At 43.2% G+C, this 22,352-nt stretch overlaps 1 protein-coding gene across 9 annotated transcripts in view; it reads left to right on the top strand.

Moving 5' to 3' along the window:
* Positions 1-22,352, top strand: part of LOC105832186 — a 546,626-nt gene that overhangs the window by 463,816 nt on the left and 60,458 nt on the right. For all 9 annotated transcript variants that reach the window (XM_036293132.1, XM_036293122.1, XM_036293121.1 and 6 more), the window contains one exon: positions 82-259. In XM_036293132.1, the coding sequence (XP_036149025.1) occupies positions 98-259 (162 nt within the window). In that variant the 5' untranslated portion in view covers positions 82-97. The remainder of the gene's footprint in view (positions 1-81; positions 260-22,352) is intronic.

Genomic DNA, 22,352 nt, shown 5'->3' with positions numbered 1-22,352 from the left:
CAGCCCCGGGTCCTTTCCTCGCGTTCTCAATTAATGGGCCTCTGTCAATAAGATTAATCAGTGATCTTTTCGATTTTTCAGCACGCTGAGGTGGAGGATGGAGGAGCTGGAGACGCTGGAGAGCACGGAGTGCCCGGAGTGCCCCGGGCCGCCCCCTGAGTTCCGGTTGCCGCCGCCTCCCCGGCCGCCCTTCCTCACCGAGGGCACCTTCTGCTCGGAGTCACCCCTCGCCGAGCTCGAAGACTGCGTTGCTATCCCGGTAAGTTTCACTTTCGTTCTTTTTACCCTTAATTCTTCTAAGCAATTCGATTTACCGTGCAGCACTGGACGAGGAGTGATTATATTGGTCTTGTTCGTGGAAATCTTTTATTCTCGATCGCAATCGTAAGAATCACTTATAAGATAAAACGCGCCCTCGACAGAAAGCCGATATTCGAATGAGACTTCTCGGAAGTCTCGAAAGCAAATTAATTGACTCCAAGTCAATTAAAGCGATAAAACAAACTTATTTTTCATTCGGTATAAACGCGAGTATAATCACCCTGCAACGTCGTAATTACACGTAATACACCTGTCACACGATCGCCGGCGCCATTTTACGTACGTAATGGTGTCGGACGGACCGGCCGTTACCTCGGATGCACGGATGATACGTTATTATTCCCGAAGATGCATCCGATAGTTCGATACGCGCGCAGCCGGTGACCCGGTACTAATCTGCAAATCGCCTTTGCCGGGCGAGCGACGCGTTTGCTAATTCCCCGACGCGACTCTCTGCTTCACGTCCGTAGCTAACTCCGTAATTCGGCCTTCTTTCCGCGGCTTACATCGATCTTCCGGTACGATCGATTCTCGAGACGGGCGAGTTTGCACCCCGCTCTTGCCCCTCCCCCTCCCCCCTCCCTCTTTCCCGTTCGGAGAATATTTGCGCGTTGTGTTCACCATATTCGTGGGCACGGCCGAAATTCGAAGATCGATGGCCCGAAGTTTCCGCGGCTCGAATCGCAAAGTTCGCTCGAGTTTCGCGATTATTAAAATGCCGGGCGAAAAAAAATGGCGAAAAGTTCGCGGGGGTCGGCCGCGGGTGCTTAACTACCTCACGAAAAATTATTACGCGACGTAGATCCTACTCCTCCCCCGCCTACCCCCTCGAGAAGATAATGATCTCTTTACTCAGTCCGTACCTGGGTACATAGTCCGCAAATTATGGCCGCGTGCTCAGAATTATAATTATCGCAATTATTTACTTTAATTGAATATTCATGAGTGTATAGACGGAATTGGCATCGATCGATACGGTTATTATATTTGAGGGAACATCAGCAAATCAAACATATTTACCTGACATTTGATGCGACAGATAGCTTTCGTCCAGCCTGATTTCACTGACCTATTTCGGACCCGTATCCAAGACCCTTGAAAAACGCTCTTCGCGATTTCGAGGCGTTAGACTTTTCTAATTATGCAGCGCCCGATTCTCTTTCTCTTCTCCGCTAAAGAAAGAGTCAATGTAACGGGCCCGTCAGGCGAATATAACTTGAGCGGGAATTCTGCACGTCCCATAAAAATTCGCTGCCAGGCGTTTAATTGCAAGTACAATTGCAGAAAGTCTCGGGGCCCTTTTTTCCCCCGCGGAGGAGATAAATTGGATATCCTGCTGTTATCTCTTTGATCCGCCAAGTGCGCGCAAGAACTGCCTTGAATAATAGAGTATCATGGAGAGAAACGGGAGGTAGGGGGGGGGACAAAAAGGCGCCCTGAAACGGCACGGGGAGAGGGGCAAGGGAAGGTTGAAGTTAATGTAAAATACATAAACGGAGCACTCGGGCAATTAAAGCAATCAGCATTCGCCGGGATTTTTCCGTCTTATCAAAGCGCCCTTTTCCGCATCCTCCTCCTGCCCCTTTTAATCTTGCCGGTATCAGCATGATTCGCGTAATATGTAATAGCCAGTATTTTTCTTCGATAATTTATTGCTCGTCACGCTAGAAAGCTTTTATTGAACTTTCATTGGTCGCTGTCCCGAGATATTGTTACGTTTCCAACAACAGTGCGGATGTAAATCTGATTTATTCTTTACAGGCACTATATAATTTGTCGATCATATTCGCGTGCACGGCACTAGCGTTAATTAATTACAATAACTGTAATAATAATAATAATAATAATAATAATAATAATAATTCTAGCAATAACGGGCATCGATATGCAGCACCAATCTTCGTCTCTTTTTTTATTGAATTTTGCATTGTTAAATAGAGCATACCGGCAGATGTACGTCAAGCGTGATTAACTTTTATTTCATTCTGCATATCCGCTAATGGATTATGTTATGAGAACAGTCCAAACGTCCGCGTTATCATCGCAAGTGTTCCCACGTGAAGCTTTCAGATGTAGCACACGCGAATGAGACGGCGAGCCGGACGGGATTAAAACGGACGAAAGAAATATATGAAAGCCTCCATATGTATCACATACGCGTGGGTTCCAGATCCGCAGTGTTTTAACTCTTTCTTAAATGCGCTACGTGTACGCACTCTGTACAGCTTTCATCGTTTCTATCCGCATGATTTATACGGCACGAACGTGCGGACGGTAAGGGTGAGGAAAAGAATTCCAATTAAAATGCACCTCGCGCGATTCTCTTGCCAATAACTTCCCCGGCGACTTTTCCTCGAGCCCGATAACTCGGTGGTGAGACTCATCGTGAGTCTTGACGCTTCGTTGCTGACGTAACTGCGCGATAACTACATTGCTGCATTAAATAGCGAGTATAATTGTGATTACTGTGAGGAATGTGGCGATATATAATAAAATTTGGAGCGTGATAATAAATAGATAAATAGGTTTGTAACGGGGAAACATTGATTTTTACTTAATATAGATGTAGAAATGAACTGAACACAAAATCTCTTTTTTGTGTGGGCTATTTATATACAATACATACATTAACAATAAAAAAAACTATTTCTCAAGTTACAGAACATTAACATACAAAGCTGCTATAGCCTGACCCATCTGCTTTTTTGATATTTTGTCAAGTTGTTTTAATTTTAAAAAATTATTATTTATTCTACAGTAGAAATACAATTTAATTAAATATGTCAACTAAATTGCCGGCAAATTTCTACAAAACCACGATTAACACTGCACGATGAATCAGACTGCAGCAGTTTTATATGTTAATATTTTAAAAATAATTTCCTATAATTAAAAGACCATAAAAGAATTTCGTACTCCATTCATTCCTATGTGACGGTAAAAATTTCGAATTTTCCCTGGAGTTACAAGCTTTTCTACTCCCCTTACTATTTTTTGAGATGAACGAATAAAATAGTCGTGAATCAAGATAAACACAGCAGCGCTAGAAGTATACACCGTACTCTTTTTCTCTAAATTATAAAGTCAAATCAACGAGGAGAACGTAAATGGCGATCTTTTTATCGAAATAGTCCCATGATCGCGGTTAAAAATGATCTCGTTAGATCGCGGGAGAGATCTCGCCGGATTCTCCCAAGTGTTGCCAAGGATGCAACGGCGAAATGCAGTCGCGCAAATCCTCGACAGTCACGAGACGGAGTTTCTTGACTATCGTGCGCGTTTACATCTTATCGTCGGTTAAATCGAGCGCGGGTTAAAAAGAGCGACGACGACGCTCCCCGGCGCAGCTGGCGTTAAAAGCGAGCGGGGTGGTAAGAATAATCGTCGCGACCGATGTAAATAGAGGGAGGCCACCGCCGGATAAGCGACGCGAGAGAGCGCAGTTTCGGTATTGTCTCTAGCGGGTGGCCAGCTCTATAAAAAAAAAAGGAAGAAAGAAAGAGGGAAAGGCGCGCGTTTAACCCCAACGAGCATCGTCGCTCCCGTCTCTCTTTCTTCGCTCGTCCCTCTCCTTCTTCGTGGTCCTCTCGTGCAGTCGCCCCTTTCTCTCTTACGACGATAAAAAAGACGCACACGGCTATTAATAGGGAACATGTGTCTCCCGACCTTGTTGCACGCCCGCTCGACCCATTATCGCCGCGCGATTTTACATCATTACAGATAATTGGAGACATGTTCGCTCTCCGCTCTCCTCTAAGCGCGTCTCGACGGGGAGATATATTTCGGGAAGTTAACACCGTGACCCCGAGATCCGATATCTGATTCAATCATGTCCTTCCACGGATTACGGTTGACCGTGCGTTCATATATTCGATGTCAACGCAATCAGCATTTTAAAAGGTAAAACGTGATTTTCAAAAAAAAAAAAAGTAATTTAGATGAATTGTCTTTAAAGTTCGTAGAGCGAAACGTCACTCTGACAGAGTGAAAATTGAGCTCGAGTCAAGTTGTTTTTCAAGTGACTCCATCGGCGATTTAGAGAGTAGCTTTGCTTTACTGTCAACGAGATACACATCGCTTGGCATTATTATTGGTACCATTTAAACGTAGTACGCTACTGCATCATTGGACGTTCGTAACTATTGGACGTGGAATTATCGTGCCGGAAGATTAACATCGCTGATGCTGCAGCAGACTCTCATTGGGTTGGGGACCCTCGAGAAATTCGTCGAGATGAAATTGATTCGCGGAGTTGCAGCCGAACGGAATCATGGCGCTGCTTGTTGTCCATAGTTCTGCTCTGCTATTAAATCACGACCTAATAAAGACCGCGGTCAGCAGTGCCCGGAACGTGTTGACAAATTATTTTAACATCAACCCCGCGACCGTAATCGAAATTAATTGCCCGTCGGAATAAGACCTCCACCGTTTCCCGCCCGTTATCGCGAAACGGCACGAGATATCGCCGCGCCGCAATAAATACGAATGGCGCGCGGGGACGCCCGATTGTTAATTACTTTCCATTGTAGTCGTCGAGTACAATGGCGTAATGGGAAACAACCGGCCGGTGGCTCGGTGGTGGCGTTTCATCTGATAACGTCATCCTACGTCGCGGCCTTTCTCAATTCTGTACTCTCAAAATGAGAGTCGCAAAGTCGCCGAGGACGTAAAGAGCATTTTGACTTACGAAACGCATCTGGTGATTCTCCCGTATTCGCTTCCCGTACTCAATCAAATCAAGATGTGCTTAATCGAATCTCACCGTTTATTATTCCCATCTCGTGAAGCTATCGCGCGGAATTTAGGAAGCTCAGGTTTAATGTATCGGTTTAATGGTTGCTCTCCCTGTCGGCGGCGCGTTTTACAGGTTCAACTTCGCCGACGGATTAACGTGTACAATTCAGGCGAGGCATTCATTGTGCGTGGCAAATGCATTTGTAGGACGACGCGCGGCGCCGCGTCGCGTCGCGCAAATCCTCGCCGGTTCCGAAGGGGGGAAAATCTCCCCGGCGGTGGTGGTTTTTGCGCACTCTCGCGTCCGGCTTTACGGGGCGTTAAATGCATCGGGTAAGTCCTTAATTGAATTCTCGCCCCCTCCCCCCTTCTCCCTCCCGCGGTCACCCCCGCCTTCCTCCTCCCGTCTCCCCCACCTCATCCTCTTTGCGTTTCCAGCGATAAGTGCCGGAAACGCAGTGAGCATTCTGTCCATCCGCGGTTCCTGAAATTATGACAATGAAGACAGTTCTGTGCAAATAAATTTTATGAATTTTATAAAATTTATAAAATTGCAGAATCTTTTTTCGTAAAACTCGTCATATGTATAATGTGTTAAATGGGGCTTTTCACGTGGTTAGAAAATTGAAAACGCACTGCTCTTGAGGGAAAAATAGTTAGTAAAGTAGCTACGAGTTTTCTCAGACAATCGCGATGTACTCGTCCTTCTTCCGAGGAATATCTACTTTCCGGTGGGTGTTACATTCACCGCGACGGTCTGATGAAGCGTTCGCGTTTACGTAACGCACATAAAAGTGCGGGGGCGGGCGTTTTCGCGGACGACTTTACTGCGTACGTGTACGCGCGAAAGTCATTTACGAGCGGAGGAAAAGGACGCGCATGAAGATGCGGTTCGCGAAACGGAAGGAAAAACGGCGACAGAGGAACGGGGTGAAATAACAACCGCAGAAATTGTCTTCGGCAGACGAGAGGAAGGAGAAACGGGAAGTATTAGTCCGCCATGTAAATCCAAAGCCTAGAGAGAAAGGAAGCGCGACCCTCTTTGTGAGGCTGGATTTTTTTCCCCTTTGCGTACATCCTCCCCTCGGAGGAAACTCCACTCCGCGCGCGAAAGTCGAGTTACTTTAATTCCCGTCGGATTATCTCGACTCTCGTTCGCCGGACTCTCTTATCGCGCGGCTGTTCTCGAGATCATAGAACTAGACGCGACGGCGGCGGCAGTTGCGTTAAATCCGACATGAAATTTCCACGTAAGTTGCGTTCCGGGGCGCTCCAAGTGATTTTTAATCTCCTCGTTATCTTTTCCTTCCCTCTCGCGCCTCAAAAAGGGCAAAAAGCATATTCCGGGCCGCTCCCGCGAAATCCATTCTTGAATCTTAATCGAGATATAATTGTACCGCTTCGGGGCCGTGTTTTCCGGCTGAGAATCTCTCCCTTCATCCCTCTCTTCGCTTCGCCCTTCACTTTCGACTCGCCTCTCTGCCCTGGTTTCTTCTTACGATCTCGCGAATGCAAGAGCGAATTCCCTGCGGACTCGCAAGTGATCGAACCTATATTGAACTTATCTTGCTATGCAAGTTACAATTAAATCCGACTATTACTGGATTGATCCAGGGAAATCAATCGAGTTTATTTTCGACTTTCAATCGCGATCTGCTGATCGAAAGTAAATAAGTCCAAATCCTCTTACATCCTAATTATTTATGCGACACTTCGTTAAATTTGTTTTAAATAAAATATTCTTACTCTTGTAAGTACTTTATTTAGTTTATTACCAAAGTGTCTCTAAAATATTTCCAAGTTCGTAAATTACAATATTTATATCGATGGCGACTCATCTCGTTAAAAGTAAAATTTTCATCTTGCAGCAGTTTAAATATTTTTCAAACAACAGTAACTAGTTTTGTCTAACAACAGTAACTAGTTCGACGAGTAAACTCTGATTGATCGAGAGTTTTAAGTGACACTCTGCTCAACTTGATTTTTACCTCTGCACCGTGAATATATATTTCGGTCCCCCGCTAATAGCTCATTTATTATGAAAGTACCTTGACTGGGATGGCACAAAGCGAGTATTCCGTTTCATGTTCAAGCAGAATTAAGCTCTGGATTACTACCCGGGATACATCCACCATCTTTCTCGATTTTCCTCATCCCCGTATGAACAAATCCGCTTTTACAAGAACTTTAACGCACGCCTTTCAAAATTTATATGGATCATTAATAGGGACGGGAATACTTTATGAGAAATTTTACTTCCTAACGGCGTTTGTTTATACCTTATTTTACACCTCGTGTAATCGCTTATTAATCTGGAAGGCCGAGGCGGGAGATCGGACGCCGTCGTTTATCACGGACAATTCGCCCTGGCGTTTTCGAGATGCAGATTAATTTGCATGCACCGCGCGCCGCGACTGCTCGTTCGCTTTTCTCATCTCGATTCTCCGGGCTGCCGCCACACAGTTTCGTTTCCGCGTCGGACGGGGAGAGGGAGGGAGGGGGAGGGGGCGCGATATTCTCTCGCGGCGCGCTTATAGGATTGGTAATTTAGCAACGTAATTTTCTCCCCGTTTTCGCATTGTCCCGAGCCGCGAGGTGCGAGCGCTCGCCCGAAGAAATTCGCGCGGCACATATTTCCGCTCGCGGAAACGCGTACAGGCGGACGTTTCAACATGCGGTACGACGCCGGTGTCGCCGTTCTGAATTTCGCTTTAACCTCGGCGGCGACGAAAGTTTGGATTAAGTCGGCGGTATAATGCGACGAGCGCGGGCAATTGGACAAGTTTGGATTTGAATTATGGCCACCGTGAGATTGCGAAAACCACCCCGCGTTTCTACGCCTCGTCTTTCTCCCGGGATGTTAGCCACCTGGCCGCCACCGGGTAGAGGAGGCAAGAGATGGGATATTGTAGAATGCTACAAGAAAAATAAATAAATACTCGTGAATGCTCGAAATGAATCAATCGAAACAGAGAATCTAGAATACCAGCGTGACTTGGGCCTTTTTTCTTATGTTTTTGTAGCATCTCATCGTGTAAATTTTTGCTTGTCACTTTGATTTTGCATAATAATCTGTAGAATCCATAGTTACTTAAACAATCGCACAGCTGCAGTGCGATTATTAAATGCACGGCAACTTGGAAAACACTGCGCTTTGCGTTAATTTTTTAATCGACGGCTAATCTAACTCGACTGCTTTTACGGGCAAACTGCACAGGATACATTCAGGAATAATAATTACAAGTTTCCCGAGTGTTGCCGTTTAAAATTGTAAATGTCGGAATAACATAAAGCCGTGAAAAGCCTTTTTCTGATTCCGATACAAGATTTCCCGTCAGAAAGGAAAGAAAGGCGGAGGAGCAGGCGAAGAGTAAGACTGAATCGCTAAGGAGATGACGGGCAAAGAAGCGAACGGTCAAGCCTTTTTGCGCAGAGCGAAGTCTCTTTATTACGCGAGGGAATCCGCTTTGTTTTCGCCGACGCCTCGAGAGTCGCGAAAAAGAGAATCGCGTACGCCGTAAAAAAGGAAGGAGAAAGACGGTAGGAGAGAAGCGAAAAGAAATGCGGGAGGAATGCCACTCGCGTTCTCTCGTAGTCTCGGCGGAACTTCGCGCGTCTTGATGGGAATTGGAGAACTGAAAAATGAGCAGAAAACGGGAGGCGACAAAAAATGGGCGGAGGGGGGGGGGGAAGGAGGAAAAGGAAGGAAAGAGGCGACTCTCACGCTATCATGTCGGTATATTCGATAGGATACCGGAAAGGATTTGTTTCCCGCTACTTTGGGGAATGCTGGAATGCTGACCTGACATTAAAGAGATGCATCGTTACATCCTGATCGCCCATTTCTACCAATGTACACAGAAAAAAAAGTAATATAGCCAATAACATATGTAATTGCGGGCTGCCAATTACACAAAATACTCAATACAATAATATTTGCAATTAATGCAAATACAATGTTGATACTGCAATAGCATATATTATTGTATTGAGTATATCTGTAGTTGGCAGCCCGCAACTACATATCTTATTGGATATATTACTTTTTTTTTTCAGTGTATCGATTAACTTTAATCTCAGTTTAACTTACTCTTTATCTTTTTCTAATTTTTGAAACTTGAATCAGATAACAAGTGAATTAAACCGAGATTAAAGTCGATTGAAACGGGTCTTGGTTGAATCAATGAATGAAAACGGTATCTCAGAAAAGTAGTCCATTTGCATTTCTTCAATCATGATTTACGCATAGAGATATAAGACAGGCTCAGCACTAGCTAATACACATACAATATATATATAGCTAGAAAATATGCGAGGTTTGTTTCGTATGCCTATGGCTTTACGCATTAATTATCACTCGAAATTTTATTTCGAAACGGAGTTCTCACCTCAGAACGTTTCGGCGACAAAATCGCGCGGATTCGCGCCCACGCGTTTTTCACAGTCGCCGCCGACATAATATCCCGATGTACGTATTCGACGTATTCACAGGCGGGCCAAAGCCGAGATGATCACGTCCGATAAACCAATGCAATTCCAATTTCAATAATAACCGCGTTGCATTAAGCGAACAGCATTCCGGCGCTGTTATCGCGCCCGTCCCGATATCACGACAATAACGTAATAAACGAGACGCGCGCAACAAACAAATGTATCCTTTGATCTGTTGCGTTCTCTCCGGAGGCGGAGAAGCGCGGAGGAGGACGGGGAGGTGGAGGAGGATTCCGTACGCTCTTTTGCGCCTCGTTTTGCGCCCCGTTTCGCCATGCAGTTTCGCCATACACGGCAAAAGGGAATCGGGCTGACATGCCGCGCGACCCGCGCGCACGCTTTTGTTCTCGTTTAGCATACTATACCGGGCTGCGATTTATTTTCTCTGCCCGCCGCTGCCGGTACGATACTTTTCCGCATCGCGAATACACCGCCGCCGCAACGCGTATCGTGGCCGTCGACGAGGGGGTTTCTTTGGCGTCTGCGTATCCTCCCTTCCTTTAGCTGATTTGCGTCTTTTGATATACCGGCGAATAGCGCGAGCCACCGAGCGGCGCGGCGTTCCCCTCGTTGATCTCGTTCGCCGGGTATTCCAGCGAGAGAGAGAATCGCCCTCTTCTGGGACTTTAACGGGATGTAAGTAATGACGTACAGCCTTCGCAGTCGTGCTCAAAGTATTCAGTCCGATCGTTTACCGTCGAGCGAGAATTTTATGCCGGTAGAAGCGTATCGGTCGGAGGGATGTATGCATAGAGAAAGATACTTAAAAATTTAGATTTGTTTTTTACTTGACTGTTTGATAAAAGGATCCCTCGCATCAAATGTACCTTCATAAAAATATAATTTGGTGTTTTATTTTCGAAATAATTTGCCTTTGAGACTAGAGCTGAAAATAATTATCGATAATTATCACAACAATCTCCATTCTCGTGTTTTCAATTTAATCTCCAGAATAGTTACAAAGTTATCGAGATGTTGTACAATGAGTAAAACCATACGTAAAAGAAAAAGATTTACATCATAGAGTAGAGTCGAAACGTCGCGTCGTTTTTCGTGTCATAGTTTCTCGAGTAAGCTAGAATCTGTCATCTGATTATAATTAGACTCCGGAGAGAGAAAGAGAGAGCGACGGGCGCGGGGAGTCGTGTAACAGAACGCCAGACGTTAGTAAGCGGAGCACCCCCGTCTCGGCGGGCTGTTTACACAGCTTCCATGGAACAAGCGCGTGAAAACTTTCACGACCTTGCTGCGAGCTCCCATCCGTGTCGTCATCCGCGTCGTTGTCGTCGTCGTCGTCGTCGTCGAAAGTTCACCCGCGTAAAGCCGTGACCCGACTTCTCTCTCGCGACCCGCCACAATGGCGGCAAACGAGCTCGGATGGAGGCAAACATCCTTTCTCTCTTTGCGGTGTCCCGCCGACCGACATAAGCATAAGTAACATTGTCGATCTAATGGACTTGGAAAACAGACTGAATATGTGCTTTTCTATGCTTTTTCGTGCCTTCCGTGTGGTTTTTATGAATCTCAGTTTATTTTATGTAATACAGTTTTGACATCATAATAAAAAAGATATTCTCATTAAGTAATTATACGAAGAGAACACGTTTTGTTAAAAAATTAATTAGACGCAGATCTGAAAATAATTTTGTTGCATGATAAAAATAATTATATAGTATGATCAAACATGATGAGCAATTCTGCAATGCCCAAAAAATATTTGGGCATTCTGACAACCAGTTTAAATGTCTTATATAATTATTTTGACGATCCAATAAAATAAATTATTCTTAGATCAACGTCTAACAACATTTTTAGATACTTTAGCAAAATCTTAATCATAGTATTTTTTGAATTTTGAGAAGCAAATCAAAGATTATAACGATCGTTAAAACGATCATCGTTCATTTGACTGTTTTATATCTCGCGAATGAAATTTGTTTGGATGCAATTACGATTTGTGTCACTTCCGGAGGAAAGTCAAATTCGAGCTAATTGCAAAACTAACAAAGCAGCGCGGGGCTGCAACTCGATTTTCGCGATGCACATCTCCAATGGCGATTAAAGTTTGACTTCCAAGTTTTACGGCGACCTCGTTCGCAATGGCCGGAAGTTAAAGCCCTTCCCGCAAAATATTATTGCGCCGGCCATCGCGCGCGAGAGCTATCGAAATTAATTCTATAGCGAATTAAATTACACTCGGTCAGTTAAACATCCCGGCTATGTTTCATTACGGCCATAACGCAAGTTAATTGCGCTCGATTATTCATATGTATGAATGAACCGCGTTTACTCTCCGCTGTACTACCATTACGAGCATTAAGAACGTATTTAGTTATTAAAGTAACTCATACCAGAATTAATGTTGGATAATTCTATCTCGCGAATAATTTTAACGTGGAATTATAAGATTAGCGTATTACGATGCGTATATTATTTCCTTGCGCAATTTCCTTTCTCATTGAGTTATTTTATTGGCACGGCGTCTCCGTTCTCGTTTCTCACTCCATTTTTTTTACGACGCTGAAGCGAATATCCTTTCGCGTATTTATATGCTAAGGAACTGTCGAACGTCGCAATGTTAACGCTGTGATATTGATTAGTGTGGTGTTTCGTGCTGGCCCGGTTTCACGGTGCTCTTTATAACGCAGGGACGTTACTCTCACCACCGTAGTTACGGATGTTTACGGGAGCTTTACGATTTCTCTCCCACGCGAAAGGGGTTGATGCGGTCGGGGGTGATCTAGTTCGATGTTTACGCGCATCTCTGGAATAATCAATGACGGGGCTCGAAGACGATAACAAGGGTGTTGGAAAACCGCAAACGTCATCCCTGTCATTCCTGTTCTCCGATTTTCGCGCGAGGGCTCCTTCCCCTCTTGGTTTCGTTTCGATACGTTAATCGTCACACACCAGATAAAACAAAAGTACGCAACTTCGAATCTGGAGATAGCGAATCATTAAAAATTAAAATTCTTTAAATAAAAATTTTTCATAATTTTAAGATGTTTTTTATTTTACAGATAAAATGTTAATTTAACTGAGCACTAATTTAATTTAAAAAGAAAACAAATATTATGTTATTAAACATTATTTTAAACTATTTAACTATTAACTATAATAACAAAAATTGTATTATATTTGAATTAGCACGCGAGGTAAAATTCCACATTACGTACTTATTGTTCTACGATTAAACCAGTTATTTAATTGGTTAGTTTTGTATTTTCATATCACTCATAAATCTTTCATGCATCGTTCCTGAAGTTGTTTATCGGTATAAGAAAAGAATAATTCTTCTGAAAGCTTTTAGATTTCAGCTTTAACTGTTCTATCGCAGCTTCTGAATTAAATTAATGCCCGACAAATTGAAAACATGATTAAGAGACAGAATGGGGATAAATGAGACTCCTTTCTAAATTCTCGTTTCCAGATTTTAACGAGCGAGAAGAATTCGCAAGTCTGCAGGATACTTTTGGCAATTATCTTGTTTACCGAGTGGAAGATAAATACCAAGTTCGGTTGAAAAGCGACGGTTAGAATTTGGAACAATCGTTGGGAAAGAGAGTCTAACGTTTGACAATGTCCGGGCAGTTTCTGCCGGCAATAAGAACAAATCACTTCGAACTTCGGGACGAAGATCGAACGATCGTCGTCGATCTTCCGTAAATTATATAAAACCAACCCCCTTCACCGTGCGCGAGGCGGCTTGCGAAGGACATTATTGGAAAGTCATTAATTAGCATTCAAGGTTCGTTGCATGCAAGGTCGTTTTGCCAAGGGATACGGATGAGGGCGAAGGTCGTCGAGGAAGAACCATCCCCTTCGTCGCGGGGATACTTTCAACTCTTCCGCCCCCGCAGAGTACTTAATTAACCGCGCCTTAATTAATGATGCATCACCTTCTTAATCCTTTCCGTATCTTCATGCATATTTTTAAAAGCGCAAAAAAAACTTCTATAATTAACGTTCAAGGTGTAAGCAAAAGAGATCGACAAAAAAATAGTATTAATACGTATAGCTGAGCTGCCATATTGAAATTGATAAAATAAAGTGATAATTCGAGGTTTTCTTTTACGAATCGTCCTTATTTAAAATAGAGCAGGTTCATTATTGTCTCACGTATGAGAGAGATCGTCGATGTGTATTAAACGCGAAGAATATTCTCGCGCAGCATACGCTTATGTTGCGTACACACGAATCTTTGAGCGCGTTCACGCTCCGGGTTTCACGGTGCGCGTTCGGTTCGCAAGACGTCATTAACGCTCCGTGACGTTACACGATGTTTAACGACATCATTAACTCCTAATGAACACTTCCACAAACTTTAACGACAAACTGGCGCTCTATCATTGTTAATCTTATGAGAATCTCCGAATGCGAATTGCGCCCTGTTTGTCGCTAAAACTGCTGCACGGATGGTGTAAAAGGCAATTGTGTAAAATAGATAAAATAACGCGCATAGTATAAATTATCCGACTCACGTTCGTCGAAAAGAAATGATTAAGGAATAAACCACCGTCCCCATATACTTTGTTCACAAAAGAGAGCATGCGGGATCCCAGACTGAATTTCTGGGATTAGTTCCAATGTAAAATCGAGTTTATTATTACAACGTAACGAACGAAGTCTCAGGGGAGACCCACGTCACCCGACGAGACTTCAAAGGGAATTTAAAGGGTTAAATTTCGCTTATATTCCCTCCAGAGGAAGGCACGTGTCTACGGCTTGCCCTCTCGCAAGGAGAGAAGTATCCATATCCTCGCGCGTCATGCCGGGGGACATTGACGGGATTCGATATTCGGTGGCGGGTTCGTATCCCGCGGCATGAAGCGGGAGATACATCCCTTGATTGGCTGCTGTCAAGGGCTGCCTCCACGGAGGCGTGAAACAATATCAGGAGAACGGCGAGCGAGGACAAAGTGAAGCCGGCGGACGCATTCGTCTTAATTTTCCAGCCCGTAGCACGTATGGATCCTCGGCTTCCTCTCTTTTTTTTCCCTCATCTTCGCCGCCCCTATTGATGTAATATCTAATTCTCGGAGGGGTTTGCGGTGAACGAAGCGAGCTGAAAACGAGAATTGCCAATTCGAGACGGTTGTGCAATTCCCGGGGTCGGTTCGCCGCAAATCTACTTATGTATATGCGGAGTAAAAATCCGAAAAGAGACAGAAATAAAAAAAAGAAGGTCTTCTCTCTTCTCTTTCTAGGTTTTTGTCAGAAGCGCGGGGACCCGTCAGTATTTTTTGTGGTGTGTGCGGTTTTTTTACCGTCTACAGACATACAGTATCTGGCGGTCAGTTCCGAAACGGTCTATTTAAGGGAGCTCTCGCAAGATACCCTTAGCGGTTTGACGTTACCTTCCGAAAAATATGTATTTGAACAAAAATTGGACATTTTATTAGGGATACTCATAAATCTTTTTTTTATTGAATAAACATTGCTCTTATTTTACAAGAAGGGAATTGAAAGTCTTCTAAGGAGATGAAAGAAAATTTTCAATAATAATAGGAATTGTATTGTAAATTAATCTATACTAAATGTAAAATGAAATAAAATTTTGTGTAAGTATCAAATAACGACATTGCTATTATGGATAATATTTGTCGCATTTTGTTTATTTTTGTACAACGCATATTGAAAATCAAACGCAGCTTTATATCAGATTTTTCTCGCGAACAATAATATATTATTGTGTAATATAAAAAAAAACGGCTAAAATATCTAAAAGTTTAACCGGATCGAAAATAATTACGTAGAATTAACCCTGGTTGTTAGAATGACAAAACTTTTTACAGCATTGCTTATCATGTTTGAACGTCCGTCACAATTAGTCTGATGATGCAAAAAAAAATTATTTTCAGATCTGCATTTAAATTAAATTTCTTGCTACTTCAACAAAATCGAACTATCCATGCGCGCACATTAAACATTATTGAAATAAAGTGTGCATAAATACTCGAGAACGAAAGTTTTGCGAAAGCTAGAAAAGTAAGACACGTGTAGTACACAAACGTATATTTCTACCTTTTTTTTACGACACATACGGTCCGACAATTGGGAAGTAGAACGTTACGACAGTTTTTCGTGCAGATATATCTCTCGAGAGGAGATAAACTCTCGACGCAAACTCTCGGATAACGACTGCAGTCGCGCGAGCGACGAGTCGGGGGAAACGACGACGGAGAGAAATAGAGAGAGAGATGGAGAATCCGCAGAGCACTCTGCCTAGCATATCCATGTGATAGTCACTCATAGTCTCCGACTGAGCGTGCCCGATCCTGCTGCTTGAACTTCCACACCGTTCGCCTACACAAACCGCCGATATAACTATGAGAACGGCGGCTCGAGAGCGCTAAATTATTCAGGAACGACGCGATTCCCGCGCTTGTCGACGACCTTCTGCGCTCACGAGATTACCCGGAGCTTTCACGGCCGACACGGGCAGCCTCTTAAGAGCTTTCGACGAATCCTCGCCATGTGAACGAGCGGATGATGATGATAATAACCTATTGACATAACGACGAATATACATGTATTTTTTTTACTGCAATTGTGTAAGGCAAAACAAGCTAGTTGCCAAACTTCGTCGATCAATAGGAAGAAAGCGAGTTTATTAAAACATTTGTTATTAATCGTAATCGTAACTCCGAGTAATAAGAAAGCTTTGCAATCTAATACAAAAGCTATTGCAAAAAATATAATTAACGTAGAAAGAGATTTATGAGATATAGGTATATTGTGATGTGAGTTACAGCAATTAAGAGCTTCGGGCAGCTTGTAGAACTTCGGAGCGTGCTATCTTCGAGATTAAGAAGCACGGCGAAAATAAATCACGGCCGAAATCCAAAATTCTTTCGCGGCACGAATCTCCTTCCAGGACCTGCTCAATCAGATACGCGACGGAACCACCGAGATTGATTTCTCTTCCGCTCTTAATCTACGGAATCACCGATCACACTCGAGCAAGTCGACGTCGACGTAGCAGCTTATTTATTACAGATAATCCCGGAATTGAATTTCGCAGAACGAAAAGCACCTTTCTTTCGTCCCGCCGTGCGAGGTAGCGCCCTTTTTTTTACGACACTGGGATTAACGGCAGAGAAAGGAGCTGGTGGATTGAAAGGACGAGAAGCAGCCCTAGTTCCGATGATCGAAAAGAAATCCTCTCTCTGCCTTCAGACTCTTCGAAAGGACAAAAAAAAGTTCGCTCCATGCAGCTTCCGTGGTTTATTCGACACTTTTACCACTCTTCCATCATTATTTTTTTCTTTCTGTTACGGATATAATATCCGGCATTGTTGTACTCTTCCTTGCGCATCTACGGTATTTTTTTACACAAGAAGTCATAAATGCCTTTCCCTTTGAAATTAGTGGCGTTTCAGGCAGACGCATTGCATCGAAGTTATTCGTATTATACGTCAAGATTCTGTTCAAGTTCTTCGACAACGTTGCCTCGAGGTTGTCCGTCAGACACGTAAGTCTATGTGAGAGTTTCATCAATTGATAATTTTCAAGATCAAACCACAAGATACACAGTTTCGAAGCAGCATGTTGTCGGCCCGACAATCATGATGTACGAATACCTAGATGCGATGCATCTATCCGAAACGCAGTTAACTTCAAGGGGATTTATAGCCTGTATTTAATTTGTGCGATTTGATTTTTGACGTAGCTCTACACATTCCCACTATCTATATATCTTTATTTTGACTGCACGTTCGTTTCTCTAAGCGACCGTATCCTTTATCAGAAGCTTCAGTATATTGTATCCGAACAGCACCGACACTACATAACGAAGATACATGTCAAATCCCACAGCCATCATTCCTTTCGATCGAGGGAGGCACGCGTTCTCCCGCTTTCCGTATTGGCGAAGGTATCGTAAAGCTTCGTCGTGTCTAAGCAAATTTTACGACGGGGATTTCGCGTGTTCGCGTTATCGCGCGAGGCTGTAAGCGAAGCGACGATCGTGTGAAATAAACCGAAGAGACGGCGAAATATCTACACATTGGTTGGATCGTTTCATCACACTTTGGTAGCGGTAGATTGATGTATACACACCTTATTTAACTAAACAAATGCTTCGTGCAGTTACTAACAGTGATCACGGGAATTGATCAATGCATATCAACGAGAAAATTCATGATAACAGGTTTTAATATTTAATGAAGGCTAGAAAAATATGTAGAGCTTGTTTATTAAAAAGAATTATAAAGCAATATTTCAACGGTTGCAAAATATTCGAGCTCTAAATAAATTTCTAATAAATACATCGCTTTTTTTCTATTTTTTCTATCGCGTTAAAATGGTGACTCTTCGAGTGTATATTCCAATATTTTTATAAACAGTAAGAAAAGAAAATCATTGCTATGCAAATGCGACAAGAAAAAGAGCGACAGAGAGTGAGGGGGAGGGGGGAGAAAAGGAGAGAGTAGCGTGATGAACAAAATAACGCATACGCTCGATAAATCTTTTATTACGCTGTACAATTTATTGTTCGGTCTTTTCCGTCTTGCAATTTATTGCAGGAATTTATCGCGGAGATTTGAGCTGTTCCCGAAAATCGCTGCGATTTCAGGGGGAGGTCAATTCGGAGGGCTTGTCGCTGTAAGCCTCTTAATTTCGCCCGGAAACAATCGAAAACCACCGACCGCCATCGAAACGTCGAACTCAATCATTTTTCCTCGCCCCATCTCCGACGCAATAAAACCATGGCGGGAGATGAGTCGTGTTCGCGGGGAATGGCAGGACGAGCTTGCAATAGTCGCCCATTTAATCCTTGGCGACATTTGATTTTTGCATTGCGTCCCATCGCATCGAACTTTAAATTATTGACCGATAAAATAGAAGGTATTTATTTGAGTCTCGCGCACGAATGAAAATCTTAAATGGCTATAAATTGAAATTCGCTTGATGCGAAACGCTTGGTACGCGTTTTGTGCTTTTAAACCTTCAGTTTTCCGTGTGTGTCGCTGTTATCGGCCACGATAACTCAATCGGACTGTTGTCCGGTTTTCACGGAGGAAAAAAATCTCTTCAATTAGTGTCTAATGACGCGGTGAGATCGACATTTCGGCAGCGTTCGAAATATATTGGTACGCTCGAATGCGTACCCGGAGAATGAACGCGATAGAGCTCGCAGCGTGTACATTCCAAATTTGATCGCCGAAAGTGGACCATTATTGGTATTGCAACCGCGCGTTTCAATATTGTGCCGCCGCGATTAAATGTTTAACATCAAACGGCAAATAAAATATTGAACGTCGTACCGTCTGATCGAATGAAAATATTCCGTCGGTTCCCCCTTAGAAGTGTATACTCCGACGTGCAAATAGCGTGCGTTGTTAATAAATAAATAAGCGCGGAATACAGTGCCCGGGGTATAATCCTCCGGTGGATTGTGGAGCTAATCAAAAATTAATTTACATCCATTACGCGCCCCTGATTATTACATCATATGATTTTCAAATGACAGTTATCGCGAGTTCGTCAAATACGAGCCAGTAATTAGTCCATTTACGTTAATGCTAAAACGATAATTATAAAATTAAGCTCTACGTGTGTGTATATATTATACTCTTTGTAAGAAATCACGTCCATCTTTCCCGATATATCTTCTGATTAACGAAGATTAAATTAAATTAAATTAAATTGAATTAAAACGTCCACTGTTCACTGCATATATATATATATATATATATATATATATATATATATGTAGACGAACGCAGTTAATAATTAACTGAAATCTTCCTGTCGCTCGTCACTTCTCGAAATCAATTGTAAACCGCAATACTTTCCTCCTGAACGCGCCGCACCGCAGGGGCGATTCGCACCCCCGCAGAACGACAATCGGACGCGACGGGCATGACGTGGGGGCTGCGTGGGTGTATTTAATGACATAAAGAGCAGCGTTCCGCACGCGCTTTAATATCCGTCGCCGTTCCGTCCGAGAGGACGATCGCCCCCTCGTATTACTCGTAGTCCGCAGTCCTAAAATCCGTCCCATCCCTCCCTCGACGGCGGAAGTTGCACGGTAAAGCCTCCGTCAACCCTTCCCGGTCGCGTGGCGGCGACGGTCCTCTCCGGGTGGCGAATTGTTTTTGATATTTGAAACGGAACGAATCCCAGTACGTCGCGCTTCGCCAAGCGCGCAGCGCGAAACGAGCGATTCACCCCTTTTTCTCGTCCCCCCCTGTCTGCTCGCTCTTTCGCTAAGTTACGCGTGGTAAAACTGTATCGACCACGGGATAGTGACGCTGACTGGCGAGGCCTTTCAGCAAATTATTAGATAGGCGTTAGGAGAGAGAGAGAGAGAAAGAGAGAAATGATGGAAATATATATGAGATTTGAAATAAAACAGAAAAACGATAAACCGAGTATTTTAAGAAAAATATGACATTTGTCTAAATATTTGACAGTCAAACGCGAATCAATCAATTATGTCAATCACATCTATTGAGAGCGACAAACCGACAGCGTAATAATTACGTAATCAGTGTAATACAAAAACGGATATGTAAAATCAATATAATTTAAAAGAAAGATATTCTTACAATTTTTTTTTTTTCGATCCAACGTAGATATTATTTTTCTGAGACTACAAACCTTGCTTTTGAGAAGATTCCTATTTTGATCTTCATTCTTTTTCTTTTTTTACGAATAAATTTTTTTAAAATTATATATGCAGTTGTTCTTGACCCAGTTTTCGGCGTGCAGATAAATTGAATGATTACGAAGAACGAAGGCGTGATTCCGTCGCGGAACAAAGCTGACGAGGCAGGAAATTAAAAAAAATTTGCGCGGGGAAAGTGTGCCATTGACACGGCGAAATGCAGTACGAAAGATTGAATCTCGCGTCGGCCGGTGAAGCGGCGCTCCGCGTAAAAGAAATAAATGCGAAATGAAATTCTCATTTTGAAAAATTCGTTACGTCGCGCGGGACCGCGCACGAGCGCGCATAGAATTAGGTGACTGTAATATTTTCCAATTTGCCTTCGCGCAATATTTACGGGCGCATAAATGAATAGCTCCCCGTAAATCAATTTGTATCCATGGTGAAAAATGTGCCGTGAACGCTGTAATACCGTATTAAATGATATCATTATGTCAACATTGACGTCAGCCTTATCATTAATTATATCTCGCCACCATTCAATTCCGACGAGAGAATCGAAACCGGTAATTGCACAGTTTCGCCGGTTTAATGAGGTTGTACGGTTTTTACGCTGTCGGTTTGTCGCTCTCAGTAGATGTGATTGACAGCCTGGCATGGAACGTTCATGATTCAGTAATAATTTTTAATTTCGAGAAATTAAAAATTGTATTTTTTTTTTTTACTTCGAACGTTTCCGTCCGCGGTGTAATTTTGTATCAATTTACAAACGTGTATAAAGATGAAACGTAAAAATAAAAGCAATTGAATTACAATACGTGATAAAATACAGTGAAAATTTTAACGCCACATTTGGTTAAACGTGCTGTATTATTATATAATAAGACTCCAAGGGGAATTCGACGCTAGAAATGCACGTAGTACTGAATCGTGGATAATACTATTATTGTTTGTATTATGCTACGTAATGCACCGTAGACTCAACACATTTTGCCGCGATTGTAACGAGCAACTAGCACGCCTCACTAGGTTACTGGATTGCAATCAATCGCGGTCTGATAACGAGCGGCAGTACTCCCAGGTGCGTTTCAGGAAGCGAAGACAAATGCATCTCTCTAATGCCGCATCCTGCACTCGATCCCCTTTCCGCTACCACGGTGAAACCAAAGGGGAAATTATATATCGTCCTTTGCACCCCTTCCCTCCCCCCTCTTTCTCACTCTCTCTCTCTCTATCTCTCTCTTTTACCCCCCTCCCTATCGATGATGCTTCTCGCCGCAAAAATATATCTTCCGCGGTGGTTAGCATAAAACACAACTCAGTGCACTGCAGCGTGAACTATAAAATACTTTTGCACGTTCTCTGCGGACAACTGCGGTCCCCGATGCATCACGCCTGCGTGTATATAATTATGCTGTACGAGTTTAGCTGCTCCTTTTTAATTAGTTTAATAATTTAATTTCCGTCACGAAAGAGAGAATAAATTAATACGTAAAACTCAAGAAAACTTAATTTTTAAGATAGGGCTTATAATTATTCAAATGGGAATTATATATTTCACTTTGTTTATGAGAAATTTGTGAGATATATTTAGCATCTTAGCAAATAGAAGCTTATATCCGTGGGGAGAATGGCGGCCTAAATCGGGTCGGCCAACGCGAAGCGTTCGGTACGAGAATCGCACGAGGATCATTATTCTTCCGTTCCTATCATTCCGTTATCCCTGTGCGCAGGATCCGCGACTAAAAGCGACACCGTGGAATTCCCTGGCAGTGGGTTAGTGGCCCGTATAACCGATCGAGCAGTAACTCGCGTTAAGACCCCGGCACTCTCAGGTGCGAGGTTTCGGCGGGCGAAGACAAATGTGCTCCATCCTCCCCGTGCGAGCGCGAGTCCTCCTCTTCCTCCTTCTTCTTTGCGCTCAGCGTTATAAAATTACGTGTTACGCGTAACGAACATTAAAGCCGGTAACATTGTTCACGTAGGATTAGAATTAAAACCGCGAGAGCCTCCTCCGCGAAGCGGAGGACACCGCTGGGGACTTCCTCCGCGTGTTCTCCTTGGCCGATTCTTTCGCGAATTTTCGCGATAAATCGACTTTGAAATTTATTACACTAACCCTCGAAAGAGGGAAGGAAAAGAAAACAGCTAGAATAATTCCCCCGAATTTGTTGTAGAAAAGCGATACCCA

This window comes from Monomorium pharaonis, chromosome 1 (assembly GCF_013373865.1).
Source record: "Monomorium pharaonis isolate MP-MQ-018 chromosome 1, ASM1337386v2, whole genome shotgun sequence".
Lineage (NCBI taxonomy): Eukaryota > Metazoa > Arthropoda > Insecta > Hymenoptera > Formicidae > Monomorium > Monomorium pharaonis.
Note: the sequence above shows the minus strand (reverse complement) of the source record. Positions and strands in the feature narration are given on the sequence as shown.